The 16,329-nt window shown below is 38.1% G+C and overlaps 1 protein-coding gene across 5 annotated transcripts in view; it reads right to left on the bottom strand.

Annotated features, from left to right (window-relative positions):
* The window catches only part of ABL1 (ABL proto-oncogene 1, non-receptor tyrosine kinase), a 218,909-nt gene that overhangs the window by 24,184 nt on the left and 178,396 nt on the right, over positions 1-16,329 (bottom strand). For all 5 annotated transcript variants that reach the window (XM_072632733.1, XM_072632734.1, XM_072632736.1 and 2 more), the window contains one exon: positions 14,255-14,527. In XM_072632733.1, the coding sequence (XP_072488834.1) occupies positions 14,255-14,527 (273 nt within the window). The remainder of the gene's footprint in view (positions 1-14,254; positions 14,528-16,329) is intronic.

The raw sequence follows: 16,329 nt of genomic DNA, 5'->3' as shown, positions 1-16,329 counted from the left end.
GAGGGGTGTGACAGAAGGGAGGGCAGGCTGCGGAAGGGGTAATTAGAATGCCTGCTGTCTTGGGGTGGGTGAAGGGGAGAGATGGGGAGAAAATTTGGAACTCAAAATCTTGTGGAAATGAATGCTGAAAACTAAAAATAAATAAATAAGAATTTTAAAAAAAAGAAATTACTAATATTCCTTCCAACTCTAAACCTATAATCCTACAAACACATAACAATTATCTGTAATTAGCATGTTCATTTAAATGAAAATTTGATTCTCCAAAAGAATATAAAAACATAATTTTCAGAATGTGCCATATACTGCCTCCACCTATGCAACCCCATTCTCTATTTTCCTGGAACCAAGCTGTCCTAGTCTGATGGTGCCACCTGGTGTTCAATGTATAGAATTGTCTGACCCCAAAATTCCATTGTCCTTTTGGAGAAGAGAGAAGGGAAGAGTGCATCTGTCATGTTTCCACTTCTACATCCAACTTTCTTTCTTTTTCACTGCTCATACAGTTAATCTACTTCAGATGATCTCTCTCTCACTAAAGAGATTTTCTTTAACATTTTTCCTGTCTCTTCCTTTTCATTATATTTGTGAACTTAGGAACCTTAAAGATCATATAATCCAACCTCCTCACTCTACAGATGAGGACACTAAAGCCCAGAAAGGTTAGACAGCTTATTCAAGAAAACAAAGGTAGTAATAATGCAAAGATGCTGAAAATGTGTGTGAAATATTGCATATACTATCAGCTACAACGTATGTGTTAATTTTGTTGAATTTAGCTTTTTGCCTCTTAAAATCTCACAAGGTAATAGAGGGATATATTCAGAAATAAATGATATAAAAAAGCATCAATAAAAATTTTTTAAAAGAAAAAGGAAAGACATTCATTTCAAAGTGATATTTAAGACCAGAACCAGGGCAATCAATCATTAAAGCTCTGGGAAAAACTTTTATAATCCCAATAAATGACTCAATTCCTCCTTTAAGACCACTTTTTCCTCAGGTACCAACACTCAAGATAAATTTTAAAACCATTTACTTAGTTTTCTTGTTTTTCTGCTTTGTTTAATTACTACTAATACTACAACACTTCTATTTTGCATCATTATTCACCACAAATATACAGTTTAGTAATATTATATGCCAACTAGGCTTCTGTAAGCTAGCTAAGAACCTAACCACCAAATTTCATCACTGGATAAAGTGGTTGAATGAGATGATCTCAGAGGTCTCTTCTAACTCCAAGAGTCTATGATTTTATTAGTTTGTTTCTATGAGAAAATGTGTCCCAAGTTCCAATGAACTTTTTGGAACATGACCCATTTATAAACTGGGGACTTCCCATACTTGAAGAGAGTTTATTCTCTCAGGCCAAACCTTTTCCTCACTGATAGGGCAAAAGTAAACTTAAATCTAGTTCCTGTTCCTAAATTCAAATGAGTGGAGCCAAAATTAATTAGCTTGTTATTATAGCTCTATTGTCCCTACGTAAAAAAATTCAGTCATGTTTGACTCCTCACTCTCCCTCACCTTACACAGACAGTAAATGCCTGTATCTTAATGTTTCTACCTCTGTAACATCTCTTGCATCTAACCTCCTGTCTATTCATACTACATCCACCCCAGTTAAGGGCCTCTTCATTTTCACTTGGACTACTGACATAGCCTCCTCATTGGTCTCCCCACCTCTAATCTCTCCCCTCTCCAATCTGTCCTTCACACAGCTGCCAGAGGGGTTTTCCCAAAAGTACAAGTCTAATCATGTCACTCTTCTACTCAACAAACCCTAGTGATTCTCTATCACCTCTAGCATCAAATACAAATTCTTGTTGGGCATTTAAAGTCCTTTACAACCTGGCTCCAATCTATCTTTCCAGTCTTAGTATATCATCCCTTTTATAAAGACTGGGATCCAGTCAAACGGCATACTCCAAGTCCCATCTCCACGTCTTTGCTATACACCTGGACTGCACTGATTCTTCACTTCTACCTCTCAGAACCCTGACATTCCTTCAAAGCTCAGCTCAAACGCCACCTTACACATAAAACTTTTCCCGAATGTCCTAGTTGTTAATGTCTCTATATTTGATATAAATAAGACTGCCTCTCTCAATGGATTGTAAGCTCCTTGAGGACACTATGGTGCCTGGACCTTTAATAAATGCTGACTGACTTAAAATATTGGGTTTAATCTTATTCCAAGAAAAGAAGTATTATGTCCACATTTATGCATGGCATACTCTGAAATTGGTCATTTATTTAATAATGATCTAGTAAGTGTGCTGCACTCATTTTCTCACCAACCACTTATAATTTGGCCTAGCAATGAGCAATTACTAATTATTAAGACAGACTTTTCTAGTCTCTCATCTTCCTTAACCACTCTGCAACTTTTGATACTGTTGCCCACTCTTCTCCTCTTGAGTAGTCTTTCTTCTCATAGCTTAGGTGTCCCTGTTCTCCCATGGTTCTCCTACCCATCAACTGTCTAACCACTCCTTCTCAGTGTCTTTTACTAGATTACCCTCCTTTTTCCATCCCTAAACATGGAAGTCTCCCCAAGCCTCTATCCTGGACCTTTTTCTCTCCCTACACTGTCTCTCAGTGATCTTCCCCCATAGACTCAATTATCTCTAATCCCAAATCGATATAATAAACCTTAATTTCTTGAACTCCAGTCCAGGACCCCTAAGCACTAGCTATATACTTTGTCTAGAGACAGAAGCAGCATTTCAAATTAAATATGATCAAAACAGAAATCTGTCCCCCAAAAGTTCCTCCTTTCCAATTTCTCTATTTCTGTTAAGCCAGTCACCCAGGTTCATAACTCTGTAATCACATATTTAGCATTTCCTTCTCCCCTTTCCTGTCCCTCATCCCATTCTTAGTTGTCATGTCCTTTTGAGCCAGCCTATACAATATCTTTGTTGTCCCATTCACTCCACTTATGCCTTTACCACCTATCATCCAGATGATCGTAATAGCTCCTTTAAAAAAATTTATTGATGACTTCTGCTTCTTACATCTTCATGGTTATGTCAAATATCCTACCCTCTCCCAGAGAGCCATCCCAGAAAACAAACACTACTTTTTTTTAGAGGGAGAGGAAAAAAAATCAGCATAACTGGTCAGTACACTGAAAAAGTCTGAAAATACATGCAATGTGTAATACCTGTGGATCTCCTACCTCCACAATGAGGTAGATTGGGGTTATCTTCTCATAACTCTTCACTGAATCCTGCTTCACCTTTGTAATTTGTTACATTCACTTTAGATTTTTTTAGTGTGTAGCTTTTTCCATTTACATTGTTGTAGGTACTGTACACACACACACACACACACACACACACACACACGACCTTATTTACTTTTTGCTCCACTTAACTTCCCTGGCATCCATGCACATAGATCTTTCCTTCTCTATATTCATCACACATCTCATTGCCTACATACAGAACAGCAATATTTCATGACATTCATGTACCACAATTTGTTTAGCTATTCCCTAACTGATAGGCATCTACTGTTCCTAATTCTTAGCTATCATAAAAAGTGCTACTAGAAATATTCTGAAGTATATGGAGACTTTCTTTTTATTGTTGGCATCTTTGGGGTAAAAGCCCAATAACAGAGTCTCTGGAACCAGCAATAGCTCAAAGAGCACAGACATTTTTGTCACTTTATTTGCATAACTCCAAATTGCTTTCCAAAGTGGTTTTAATATGAAAATATGTTTTGCATGACTTCATATATGCATGAGTATTATATTTCTTGCCTTCCCAGTGGGTGACGAAAGAGGGAAAGAACTTGAAACTAAAGATGAAAATTTTAAAAAATCAAATTATTTTGAAATTATATTTGATTCCTGTGTGTATTCATAATTAACGACATGAATTTTATTTTGTTTTCAATTTTTTTTGTTTATCACCTTTTCCCAGTACATTTGATACTAATGAATAAAATTTCCTACTATTATCACCTTTTCCTAATATTTTTGATACTAATGAATAAAATGCTGATTTTTATGTGGGGAAAAAAATGGTCATACCATTTCACAGCTCCACCAACAATGCACTGATGTGTCTATTGTTCCCCAATTACTCCAACATTAAATATTGATCCTTTGGGGTCACTGTTGTCAATTTTCAGTGTATGAGATGAAATCTCAGTGTTGTTTTAATTTGCATTTATTCTATTATTAGGGATTTGGACAGTTTTTTCTTTCTTTTTGAAAAACATTTATTTTTAGTTTTCAACAGACATTCACAAGATTTTGAGTTCCAAATTTTCTCCCCATCTCTCCCCTCCATCCACCCCAAGACAACATACATTCTGATTACCTCTTCCCACACACTGTCCTCCCTTTTATCACACCCTTCCCTTCTCTTATCCCCATCCCCTCTATTTTCTTATAGGACAAGACAGATTTCTATACCCCATTACCTGTATATCTTATTTCCCAGGTGTGTGTAAAAACTATTTTTAACATTCATTTTTAAAACTTTGAATTACAACTACTCTTCCTTCCTCCCTTCCCAGCCATCCCTATTGAGAAGGCAAGAAATTCAATCTAGGCTATATGTGTGTAGTTATGCAAAATACTTCCATAATAGTTATATTGTGAAAGACTAACTATATTTCCCTCCATCTTATCCTGCCCATTTATTCTATTCTCTCTTGTTGACCCTATATCTTCTCAAAAGTGTTTGCTTCTAATTACCCCCCTCCTCCCATTTGCCCTCCCTTCTAAAATCCCCTACCCTCCCTGCTTCTCCCCTTCCCCCCTACTTTCCTGTAGAGTAAGAGTTTCATACCAAATTGAGTGTGAATGCTATTCCCTCCTTAAGTCAAATGCAATGAGAGTAAGGTTCACTCTTTCCCTCTCACCCCCCCCCTTTTCCCTTCCATTGAAAAATCTTTTTCTTGTCTCTTTTATGAGAGATAATTTTCTCCATTCTATTTCTCCCTTTCTCTTCCCAATATATTACTCCCTCATCCCTTAATTTTATTTTTTAAGATATAATCCCTACCTATTCAACTCATCCTGGGTCCTCTGCCTATATGTATACAATCCTTCCAACTACCCTAATACTGAGAAAAATCTCAAGAGTTACAAATATGATCTTTCCATGGAGGAATGCAAACAAGTTCAACTTTAGTAAGTTCCTTATGATTTTTTCTTTCCTATTTACCTTTTCATGCTTCTCTTGATTCTTGTGCTTGAAAGTCAGATTTTCTATTCAGTTCAGGTCATTTCAACAAGAATGCTTGAAAGTCCTCTGTTTCACTGAATGACCATTTTCTTCCCCTGAAGGATTATACTCACTTTTGCTGGGTAGGTGATTCTTGGTTTTAATCCTAGCTCCTTTGACTTCTGGAATATCATATTTCAAGCCCTGCCATTCCTTAATGTAGAAGCTCCTAGATCTTGTGTTATCCTGATTGTATTTCCACAATACTCAAACCGTTTCTTTCTGGCTGCTTGAAATATTTTCTCCTTGACCTGGGAGCTCTGGAATTTGGCTACAATATTCCTAAAAGTTTTCCTTTTGGGATCTTTTAGGAGGTGATCAGTGGATTCTTTTAATATTTACTTTACCCTCTGGTTCTAGAATATCAGGGCAGTTTTCCTTGATAATTTCTTGAAAGATAATGTCTGGACTCTTTTTTTGATCATGGCTTTCAGGTAGTCCCATAATTTTTAAATTGGCTCTCCTGGATCTATTTTCCAGGTCAGTTGTTCTTCCAATGAGATATTTCACATTGTCTGCTATTTTTTTCATTCCCTTGGTTTTGTTTTATACTTTCTTGATTTTTCATAAAGTCATTAGCTTCCATCTGCTCTGTTCTAATCTTTAAGGAATTATTTTCTTCAGTGAGCTTTTGAACCTCCTTTTCCATCTGATCCATTCTACTTTTTAGGGCATTCTTCTCTTCGTTATCTTTTTGGATCTTTTTTGTCACTGGGGTTAGTCTATTTTTTACAGTGTTATTTCTTCAGCATTTTTGAGTCTCCTTTAGTAAGCAGTTGACTTGTTTTTCATAATTTTCTTTCATCACTCTCATTTCTCTTCCCAATTTTTATTCTACTTCTCTTACTTGATTTTCAAAATACTTTTTGATGTCTTCCATGGCCTGATACCAATTCATATTTTTCTTGGAGGTTTTATGTGGAGGAGCTTTGACTTTGTTGTCTTCTGTTTGCATGTTGGTCTTCCTTGTCACCAAAGTAAGATTCTATAGTCTGATTCTGTTTTTCATTGTTGCTCATTTTTCTAGTCATTTACTTGACTTTTGAGCTCTTTCTCAAGGTAGATCTCTGCTTCCAGTAGGGGTCGGGGGGGTATACTGTCAGCCACTTGACAATCTGTGGGCCTAGAGCTCCACAAGTCGCTGTCTTTGCCCCTGCTGTCACGGGCTCCTCCACCCCCTCTGCTGCCCTGGAGCTGGGGCCTGACCACACTACTCTCACAAAGGTCCCACAGGTTTTTTCCATTGACTTTCCAATTTGTCTTCAGAGTTTTGGGGTCCTAAGTCTGGAAACTGCCACAGGTGCCTGAGATACAGTCCCCCCAAGGCCTGCTCGGGTCATGCCTGTGCTGGAGTAGCCCACCCTGGAGTGTACTCTGCTCCCACTGCAGTGTGATAGACACTTCCTGACAACGTTACATGCTGTCTTGTCCTGGAGATTTGCTTCACAATTTGTTTAGAGTCATTTTTTCCAGCTATTTGGCTGAGTTTGAGGGGAGAGCACTAGCAAGTCCATTCTGTTACTCCACCATCTTGGTTCTGCCCCTCTGGGGCCTTTTTCTTACATGGCTGTGAATACTTTGCAGTTCTCTGAGAACTATTTGTTTATATCCTTTAGCTACTCACCTTTTGTGGAATGGGTCTCTTATTTATGTATTTGTTTGTTTATCATTTAAATAGGTTGGATACCAAACACTTATCAAATAAAATTTTTTATAATAAACCTTTTCCCTTTTGACCACTTCCCTTCTTATTGTAGGTAAGTTAATTTTGTCTGTGCAGAAGCTTTTCAATTTCATATAACTAAAGTTATCTATTTATCTTTTGTAATTCCAACTATCTCTTGTTTGGTTAAGAATGCATCTCCCAAGAGAGTAAAGGCAGGGATTCCTTAAAGCTCACTCAAATCCCTCTCCTAAACATTTAAAAATCATGCCTCAAAAGAAATTCTGGAACAGCAAAACCAACAAAGGGATAGGATGAAGAAATTTTTCTAGCCCAAGACAACCTAGAAGGTTGGCAGGAAAGGTCTCATTGGGGCAAGAATGGAGCACCATCCAGCACAGGCCATGTTCTGTCAAGCCAGCACCAGGTGTTCAGGAGCAGAGAGGAACTGAATCATCAGTGGCAGCAGTTTCTGGAGCTCTCAGCTCATAGATAGTAAGTGTTTCAAGTAACTGATCAGAAGGATATTATAGGGTACCCTTTACTGGCACTGGGTGTAGGACACTGTTGCATTGCCCATATGTGGTGATAGGTCAAAGTCCTAGGATGAAGAGGAGCACTAAAAGGAGTAGGGATCCTAGACACAGTGCCAGAGTAGAAAGGAGTGCTTATGGTTGTGCACAGACCAGAGCACAGTCCAGGAGAGCAATGACCACACTTCTCCTTAGATCGTAACACCTTGAAAGAACTGAAAACTTCACAGATCCCCAGTACTAACTCTGAAAACAACAGTATGAAAAACTTGAAGCTTGGGACAATGCCCCCTCCACCCCAGGAACAGAGCACAACTTAAGTATAAAGTTAAAAGTCAAGAAATAGACTGGAAAGATGAGCAAACATCAAAAGAAGAACCTGACCACATAAAGTTATTATGGTGACAGGGAAGATCGAAACACAAATTCAGATAACAATGAATTGTTATATCCTAGTCTCAAAGAAAAATCTGAATTGGTTTTAGGCCCAAAAAGAATTCCTGGAAGAGCTCAAAAAGGATTTTAATAATCAAATAAGAGAGGTAAAGGAAAAATTAGGAAAAGAAATGAGAGTGACACAAGAAAATCATGAAAAAAGAGTCCACACCTTGGAAAGGAGACACAAAAAATGCTAAAGAAAATAATACCTTTAAAAAGCAGAATAGGTCAAACAGTAAATGAGGCACAAATATTTACTGAAGAGAAGAGCTTCTTAAGCAGGAAAACTGGTCAAATAGAAACATGTACAAAAAATCACTGAAGAAAATAACTCCTTAAAAAGTGGAATTGGCCAATGGAAAAGGAGATACAAAAGCTCACTGAAGAAAATAATTCCTTAAGAATTAGAATTGGGGAAGAGGAAGCTAATGATTCACTGAGACATCAAGAAATAATCAATCAAAATCAAAAGAATGAAAAAAATAGAAGAAAAGTGAAAAATCTCATTGGAAAAACAACTGAGCTAAGAGAAAAGAGATCCAAGAATAGATCCAAAATAGATCTTAAGAATTATTGGACTACCTTAAAGCAATGATCAAAAATAAGAGCCTAGACAGCATCTTTCAAGAAATTATCAAGGAAAACTGTCCAGATATTCTAGAACCAGAGTAAAAGAGAAATTAAAGAAGTCACCAATCATCTCCTGAAATAAATCCCCAAAGGAAAACTCCCAGGAATACTGCAGCCAAATTCCAGAGCTTTCAGGTCAAGGAGAAAATATTGTAAATAGTCAGAAAGAAATAATCCAAATACCATGGCACCATAGTCAGGACAGCACAAGATTTAGCAGATTCTACATTAAAGCATCAGAGGGCTTGGAATATGATATTCCAGAAAGCAAAGGAGCTAGGATTACAACCAAGAATCACCTACCCAGCAAAACATAGTATAATCCTTAGGGGGGGAAATGGGTATTTAATGAAATAAGGAATTTTTCATCATTCCTGATGAAAAGATGAGCTGGACTGAAAATGTAACTTTCAAATACAAGACTCAAGAAAAGCATAAAAAGGTAAACAGGAAAGAAAAATCATAAGGAATTCACCAAGGTTAAACTGTTAATATTCATTCATACATGGGAAGATAACTTGTAACTCTTAAGAACTTTACCATTATTAGGGCAATTAACAGGAGTACATATAGACAGAGGGCATAGGTGTGAGTTGACTACGAATGAATGACATCTAAAAAATTAAAATTAAGGGCTGAAAAAGAGGGATGCACTGAGAGAAGGGGGAAGGGAAAGGTAGAATTTGATTTCTTTCTAGTGTCTTATTGCTGTTGATAGCATTTCCAGAACTATATCTAATATACAGTGGGGAGAGTAGTTATCCTTGCCTCATTCCCATATTTATTGGGAAAGACTAATGTAGCCCCATTGTATATAATGCTTCCTTTTTATTTGATAGATACTTTTTCTATTAAAAAGAGGTTCCTACACTATATAAGGTTTTTAGCATAAAAGAAAGTTGTACTTTGTCAATGTAATAGCTTCGTAATTGGTCTTTCTGCCTCCAGTATCTCCCTTTGTTCAATCTACTTTTTACACAGCTGTCAAAATAATCTTCCTTACACACAGGTCTATCCCTATTGTTTCTAAAATAAAATATAAAATCCTTAGCCTGGCATCCAAACTCTGCCACAATCTGGTTCTAACCTACCTTTCCAGCCATATTTCAGAATATAATCCTCCACACTCCAGCATTTTTCAGCCGGACTTGAATACTAGCTAGAGTTCTACTACTACCTTTGCCTCCTTTCCCCAAATGGAATACCAGTCACCTGACCACCTAGCCTTATTCCCTAGTCTGGCTCTCTCTAGGTAGCCAGACATAAGATACTCTCCAGGTTTCACGGGGTGGGCCTTCTTCATCATGTCTGGCCTGGGAAAAACATATACCAGGAAGGACAGCTGATATCACTGTAGTAAAGGTGCCATGTATTTGCCACTACTTTCCCCTTCCCCTGTAGTATACTCTGAGAACAGAAGCTGTTTTTGACTTGGTGTACCTAGAATGGAACAACATACTGCAAAAACTAAGTACCCAATAAAGGTTTATCCATGATTACAAGTTGAAACATTTCCTGACAAAAAAATCTATTGCCGAGACAGTTAGGTAGTAGAGTGGAAAAGAGCCCTGGGTTTGGAGTTAGGAAGACATGAGTTCAAATCTGGCTTCAGACACTTACTAGCTATGTGACTATAGGCAAATCACTTTAAAAAATATATACTGCCTCAGTTTCCTCACCTGCAAAATGGGGATAATAATAGCACCTGCTTCCCAGGATTGTTGTAAGAATCAAACGAGATAATATTTGCAAAAGTGCTTAGTACAGTACCTGGCACATAATAGACACTTAATAAGTGATTGTTTCCTTCTTTCCTTCCCTACCCTCATCCCCACTGTAACTGAAGGGATTAAGAGCCAGTATCATTCTCATCAGAACCCTGAATGTAACTTAGCTTCTCCATATTTGGTACCACTCCCCATACAATATGGCTAATAAATTTCTAACTCTTGCTCCTATGATTTTTAGAATTGCCTTCTACCAAGTTGAAAAATATTTTTTCCTGCTATCTCTCCCCACATACTCACCCCTCGTCAGTTTAGCCTTTGCCCTCTCTAGTCCCTATCCTCTATCTCTAGTCTCTGTCCTCCTTTTCCACAATGTTTCTTCTATTATTAAATTTCCATTTTTCATAGATCTCTTCTCACATTCTATCTACTCTCTGTTATTCAATGAAACTTAGCTTTTTTTTCCTGAAGACACCATATTTTTGGCCACCTTTCCAAGGATGACTGTTCTCTTACACCCTCAAAAAGGAGGAGTTGGTATCATCTTTGCCATTGGACTCTGATGACTTTGGAGAGTGAGGTTGATGACTTTGCACAGCTCTGCTTCACTTAAATCCAATTCACTTGCAAGTCAAGACAATACCCTCATGATGTCATTGGCCCTCTTTGAGAAAGGACAAACAACAACAATCTATTTCAAGGACCCCCTCCCTTGCCCTCTCCCCACTCTTTTCTACTCTGATCTCTCCTCAGTTCTTTGAAATGATCTTCATATGGTACAGCCTCCATCTCCTCATTATCCTTGTTGCCCACCTCTGGTAGTTTCCTAAAAATTTAGTTTAGTAACCAGGGGCCCATGAAAAGTAAAGAAAAGAGGAAGAGCAACAGGAGCATTATGTTCTGGCTTTGATTTGTCAGCTGAGAATAGTTTAGGAAATTCTCTGTAGACATTCTAGGCTGATTTCATGGGAGCCAATTTCTAGGTACTGAAACACAATGTCAATGTCTAGGTGACACAGTATTGTGTCTACTTCCAGCAACAGCGGCAGCATCCAGGGGTATCTACTTCTATTCTAAGACCCTGTCTCTTTTGATAATCCCTACTCTGTTGTTTAGTCTGTGACAGTGTTTTCTATGCTAACGCCAAGAATTATCCTCAATAAAACGGAATCTTCCCTCAAGAGCACTACAGTCTGGGTTAAAATCCTGCCTACTACCTACTACTGGTGTCACCTTGAGCAAGTTTTTAATCTTTCCAGGCTTTGGTTTCCTCCATTATAAAATGAGGGGGTTGAACTGAATGATTTCTAAGATTCTTTCTGGTGGATCTACTACTCACTTTAATCAGTTAGGAATAAGAGTCTCCCAACTTAGCTGCGGTACTACTAAAAAAATTCCAGTTATATTAGCATAATCTCTAGAAAGAAAAATGTTTGATAATGCTAACAGCAGAGAATGGGTCAGAAATTGGATTAACAATACTGGGAGACAGCAGAGGATGGCAGAAAGAACTCTGAAGTTCTAATCAAGAAACCTGTATTCCATCGCCCAGTCTGCCATGAGCTTTCCCAGAAGAATCCCTTGCCTACTTGGAGCTGCGATTTCCTCATATAGAAAGAAGGTTAGATGGTATCTGAAGTTATTTTTGACTCTAATTTTCAATGACTCTGACTTTTACTTTAATTTCTTTCTCTTTCATGAGTGAGTGGCTGGATGTTTCTTCTTTTTTCCTCTTGTAGTTATCTAAAATAAGAACTGAAAGTCCATTTTTCCTGGTAATTCAACATAACCACAGTTTAGCTAAAGGAATCAGAAAATAATGCTGGCCAACACTAGGGGACACTCTAGTCCCAAGAAAATCCATAGAATCACACAATTTAGAAGTAGAAGGGATTGTAGAGTTCCACGCTTTGAAGGAGTTAAGTTGCAAATTAAAAACCTTTCCTTGGGGGCTTCACTATATGTCAAAGAACTTCAAAAGAAAATATTAACCTTTGGAAATCACAAATGCTAAGCATTATTCTAATAGGTTGAAATCACAGCCAGTAATAAAGTGTGAGGCTCATTTCAATCATAAAGTATCTTGTATCATATGGCATTAATATAATCTTGCCATGTTTCTAAGGGGAGACAGGCAATGTTTGGGGATACCTTATGCAGCTTACTCTCAAAGAAGATAACACAAACCACTTGGAATAACTCCTAAAAAATCTCAGCTCAAAAGTTTTTCCTTCTTTGAAATCTCAAAAGTAAAGTTAAGTAAAACCTGCATTTAACTGAAATTCATAATTTCCAAAGAACCTTTAAAAAACTGAAAGTCCCCAGTATCAACTGATAGCAGTGGCACAACTGGTAGCCAAGGGCACAATGAAGATTCACCACACTTGTGGGGAACTTCTCAATCACCACACAGATAGGAGAATAACATCCATCAAATAGGAGCTGTGACCCCTTTGCCATATATGCTCTCTAATCTTGAGCCCCCCTTTCCCTGGACTCTATATGTACTTGTGAGAGAATGTGAAATAGGCTTTGGGGGGGAATATTTTCTACCAACAGTTATTGTTGTACCACCTTAGTAAATACCTCTTTCTAAAAGTTACTTAAGGTTGGCTGACAGACACACACAGCTGCTGAACCTTAAGCCCTGGTAAAACTTCACCCAAAGTCAGACCTCTGTGGATAATGAATGACAAACTACCTGAACTCATTCTTCAATGATTAACATGCTTTCACCCTATAAAACTCACCCCAGTGATTCTGAACCTTAGATTGCCACTGCTCAAACTCCATTTGTTCCCAATGACCGCCTTATTCTCATCTTCCTCAACCCAACCTCTAACTTAAACATCCAGTTTAAAGTTACCCAACTCTTCCACTGAGCTCTCTAGAATGCCCAATCCAAAGATAACAAATCTTAAACCTTTTCCTTTCTTGCTCCATCTGTCTTCTTGCACTTAATTGAAACCTGGCTCTATCCTTATGACATTACTACTTTAGTAGCCTCTGACACTTAAACCACCTGGTGCCAGTCCTCCTCATGTCATAGTTTAACTACTGCTAGTTGGTCTCCTTGCCTCAAGTCTTTCCTCACTCTAATCCATTTTTTAATCAACCATCAAATTAATTTTCCTAAAGCACATGTCCAGATATGTCATCTAACCCTGCCCCTCCATTCAAAAAACTCTAGTAGCTCTCTATCACTTCCAGGGTCAAATATATACTCCTCTGACCTTCAAACTACTTCATAACCTGACTTCCTACTATCTTTACAATCTCCTCACACCTCATTCTCCTACATGTACTCTGCAATCCAGTGACACTGACCTCATTCCTGCCCCTCAAACATCACCTCTCCCAACTGATTGTTTTCACTGACTGTCTCCCATGTCTGAGACACTTTCCTTCCTTATCTCTGCCTCCTGGCTTCCAGGGTTTGCTCCAAGTCTCAGCTAAGGGCTCACTTTCTGCAAGAAGCCTTTCCCAGTCCTTCCTTATCTCAATGCCTACCTTAGAGACTCCCTCCAATTTATCTCTTGTTTGTATAGTTTTGTTTGTATCTTGTTTTCCCTATTAGATTGTCAACTCCTTAAGAGCAGGGACTAATTTTTCCTTTTTACCTTTCTTTTAATCCCCAGCTCTTAGCACAATAACTAGAACCACAGTGGGAACTTAATCAAGGTTAGCTGGCTGATTGACTGAAATAACTAATCCTATTATACCCAAGAATCTTAGCCATTCTCACTGCTACCCATGTGTGCCAACACATTAAAACTGTGGATAACACAATCCTTACACAGAAACATAACTAGAAGGATTAAAATGAACAAACTGGCACAGATTAATTTATAAGCTTGGACTTATTCATAGATGGCACAATTTATGGTTATGTTGTTTTTCATTATTTAATAAAGTAACTAACCGTATTTAAGTTACACACTATCAGGAATTATTCTAGTCTCCACAAACATAAAAGATATAGTACAAGTATGCTGCAATACCAGTACTTACCTTCAAGGTTTTTACAGCCACGGTTAGGCTATATTTTTTCCATACACCTTCATACACTTCTCCATACTGTCCTCCTCCAAGTTTGTGCTTCATGGTAATATCTGTCCGCTCAATCTCCCACTTATCATAGTTAGGAGACACTCCATATATGGTAGGTTTGTTTCTCTTGGGAGCTGGGTAATGCAAAGTGGTGATCAATCCATCTGCCACTGTTGAATGGTGATGAACCAACTCTGCCAAAGTGTTAAAGCGGCTTTCTGAAGAGACGTACAGCTAAAGCAAGCAGAAAATGGCATTCTGTCAGACAGCACAGATACAAGATGAAATAAATCAAATAAAGAAGTCCTATTAAGCCTCAATTTAATGAACTGCCAAAAAAAAAATTTACCTTTCCTCCTTAATGATCTGGGGGGGGGGGGGGGAGAGGGGGTTAGAATGTCACTAATCACATCCTACTCCACTACACATGCCAACCATGTCTTCTCTACTAGAACCATCATTGTAGCTTCCTCCTCAATGGTTACTATGGCCTAGGACCCTTGGTCCCTCAGCTCAGAGGGGTGAGTTTTTGGATTACCTTATTGTGGCCCAAACTTCCAGGATGCTTCCTGCCCCTCAAAACTCCTTCTATGTGTTGTCTTTCCTCTATTAGAATATAAGTTCCTTAAGATCAAGGATTTTTGCTTGCTTATATTTGCATTCCCAGGGCTTAGCACAGTATCAGGTACATAGTAATCACTTAATAAATGCTCACTCACTCTATCTGTCTGTCTATCTATCTATATCACAATGGGTACACAGATGGGTGCATCTCTATTGTGGAACAGTGGAAAAGATATGAATATGAACTACACAGGTTTCAAAGATTATGAGAGAGGGGTACTGATGAGAAAATACCCATAAATTAAATGAGAGATGCAAATAAATAGGTATCTTATCTTACCCTAAAGAGTTCAAATTGCATTTTGGGTAACATAAAGTAATCTACAAATATAAAATCCTCTGGTGTTCAAATCCCTTCATAACACAAACAATTTCCACCTCCCACCTTTCCATGTATTCTTCCTGCACTCTTCAATCCAGGGACACTGTTCTTCTAGCTACTCCTCAAACAAGACACTCCCCCATCTCCCAACTCCACGCATTTTCTGTGGTCATTCTCTATGCTGGGAATATCCTCCCTCTTAATTCTATCTCCGTGCTCCCTGAACTTCCTTTAAGTCCCAGCTAAAATCCCATCTTCTTCAAGAAGCCTTTTCTGGTTCCTCTTAGTTCTAATGCCTTCTCTCTGCTGATTACTTCCAAGGTGTCTTTGTATCTAGTTTGTCTGTACATAGTTGTTCGCATATTGTCTCTCCCATTAGAGAGGGAGCTCCTTGAGAATAAGGACTACATTTTACTTTTCTTTGTATCCTCAGTATGTAGAACAGTGCCTGGCACATAGCAGGCTCCTAACAAATATCTACTGACTAGCAAATAGGTACTCAATCAGGCAGGAAAAGCGACTTACAAAGAGAAACTCAATCTGCTGATCTGAAAAAAAATTTTCTTATATTTTAAAAAGGATTTGTTCCAAGGAAGCCTCAATAATAAGAAGCTAAAAGTTATCAGGTATATAAGATCCCCTACAATTCATATTTTTTGCTCTCTGGACCACACTCAAGCATCATGTTCCCAAAGTTCACAAATCTGAGAGGTATGGCCCTCAAAAAAACAAAACAAAAAGAAACAAGGTTGGCCAGGCCTTCCTAATGGATTCAGGGCTAAAGTGTCTCAATAAAGAAAGTGGGAGGAGAGAGGTAATATGTCCCCTTCCAATCAAGTTCATCATGGGAAAGCATAGAAATTGGTAAGGCAAAAATTCTTTCACTTTCTCTTCTATCTATAACATTATAAAAATGTTATAGTCAAAAAATCTCTGCAGATTTTTAGGAAGGAAAAAGAAAAGGGAGAGGAAGAAAGGAGAAGGAAAAAATGGGAAGGAAGGAAGGTGAAGAAAGGAAATGAGGAAGGGAGGGGTCAGGAAAAAGCAACTAATGTGAGTGTTGGTAGCTGTGTATCTCACTATTTTAAAG

Source organism: Notamacropus eugenii, chromosome 1 (assembly GCF_028372415.1).
Source record: "Notamacropus eugenii isolate mMacEug1 chromosome 1, mMacEug1.pri_v2, whole genome shotgun sequence".
Classification (NCBI taxonomy): domain Eukaryota; kingdom Metazoa; phylum Chordata; class Mammalia; order Diprotodontia; family Macropodidae; genus Notamacropus; species Notamacropus eugenii.
Note: the sequence above shows the minus strand (reverse complement) of the source record. Positions and strands in the feature narration are given on the sequence as shown.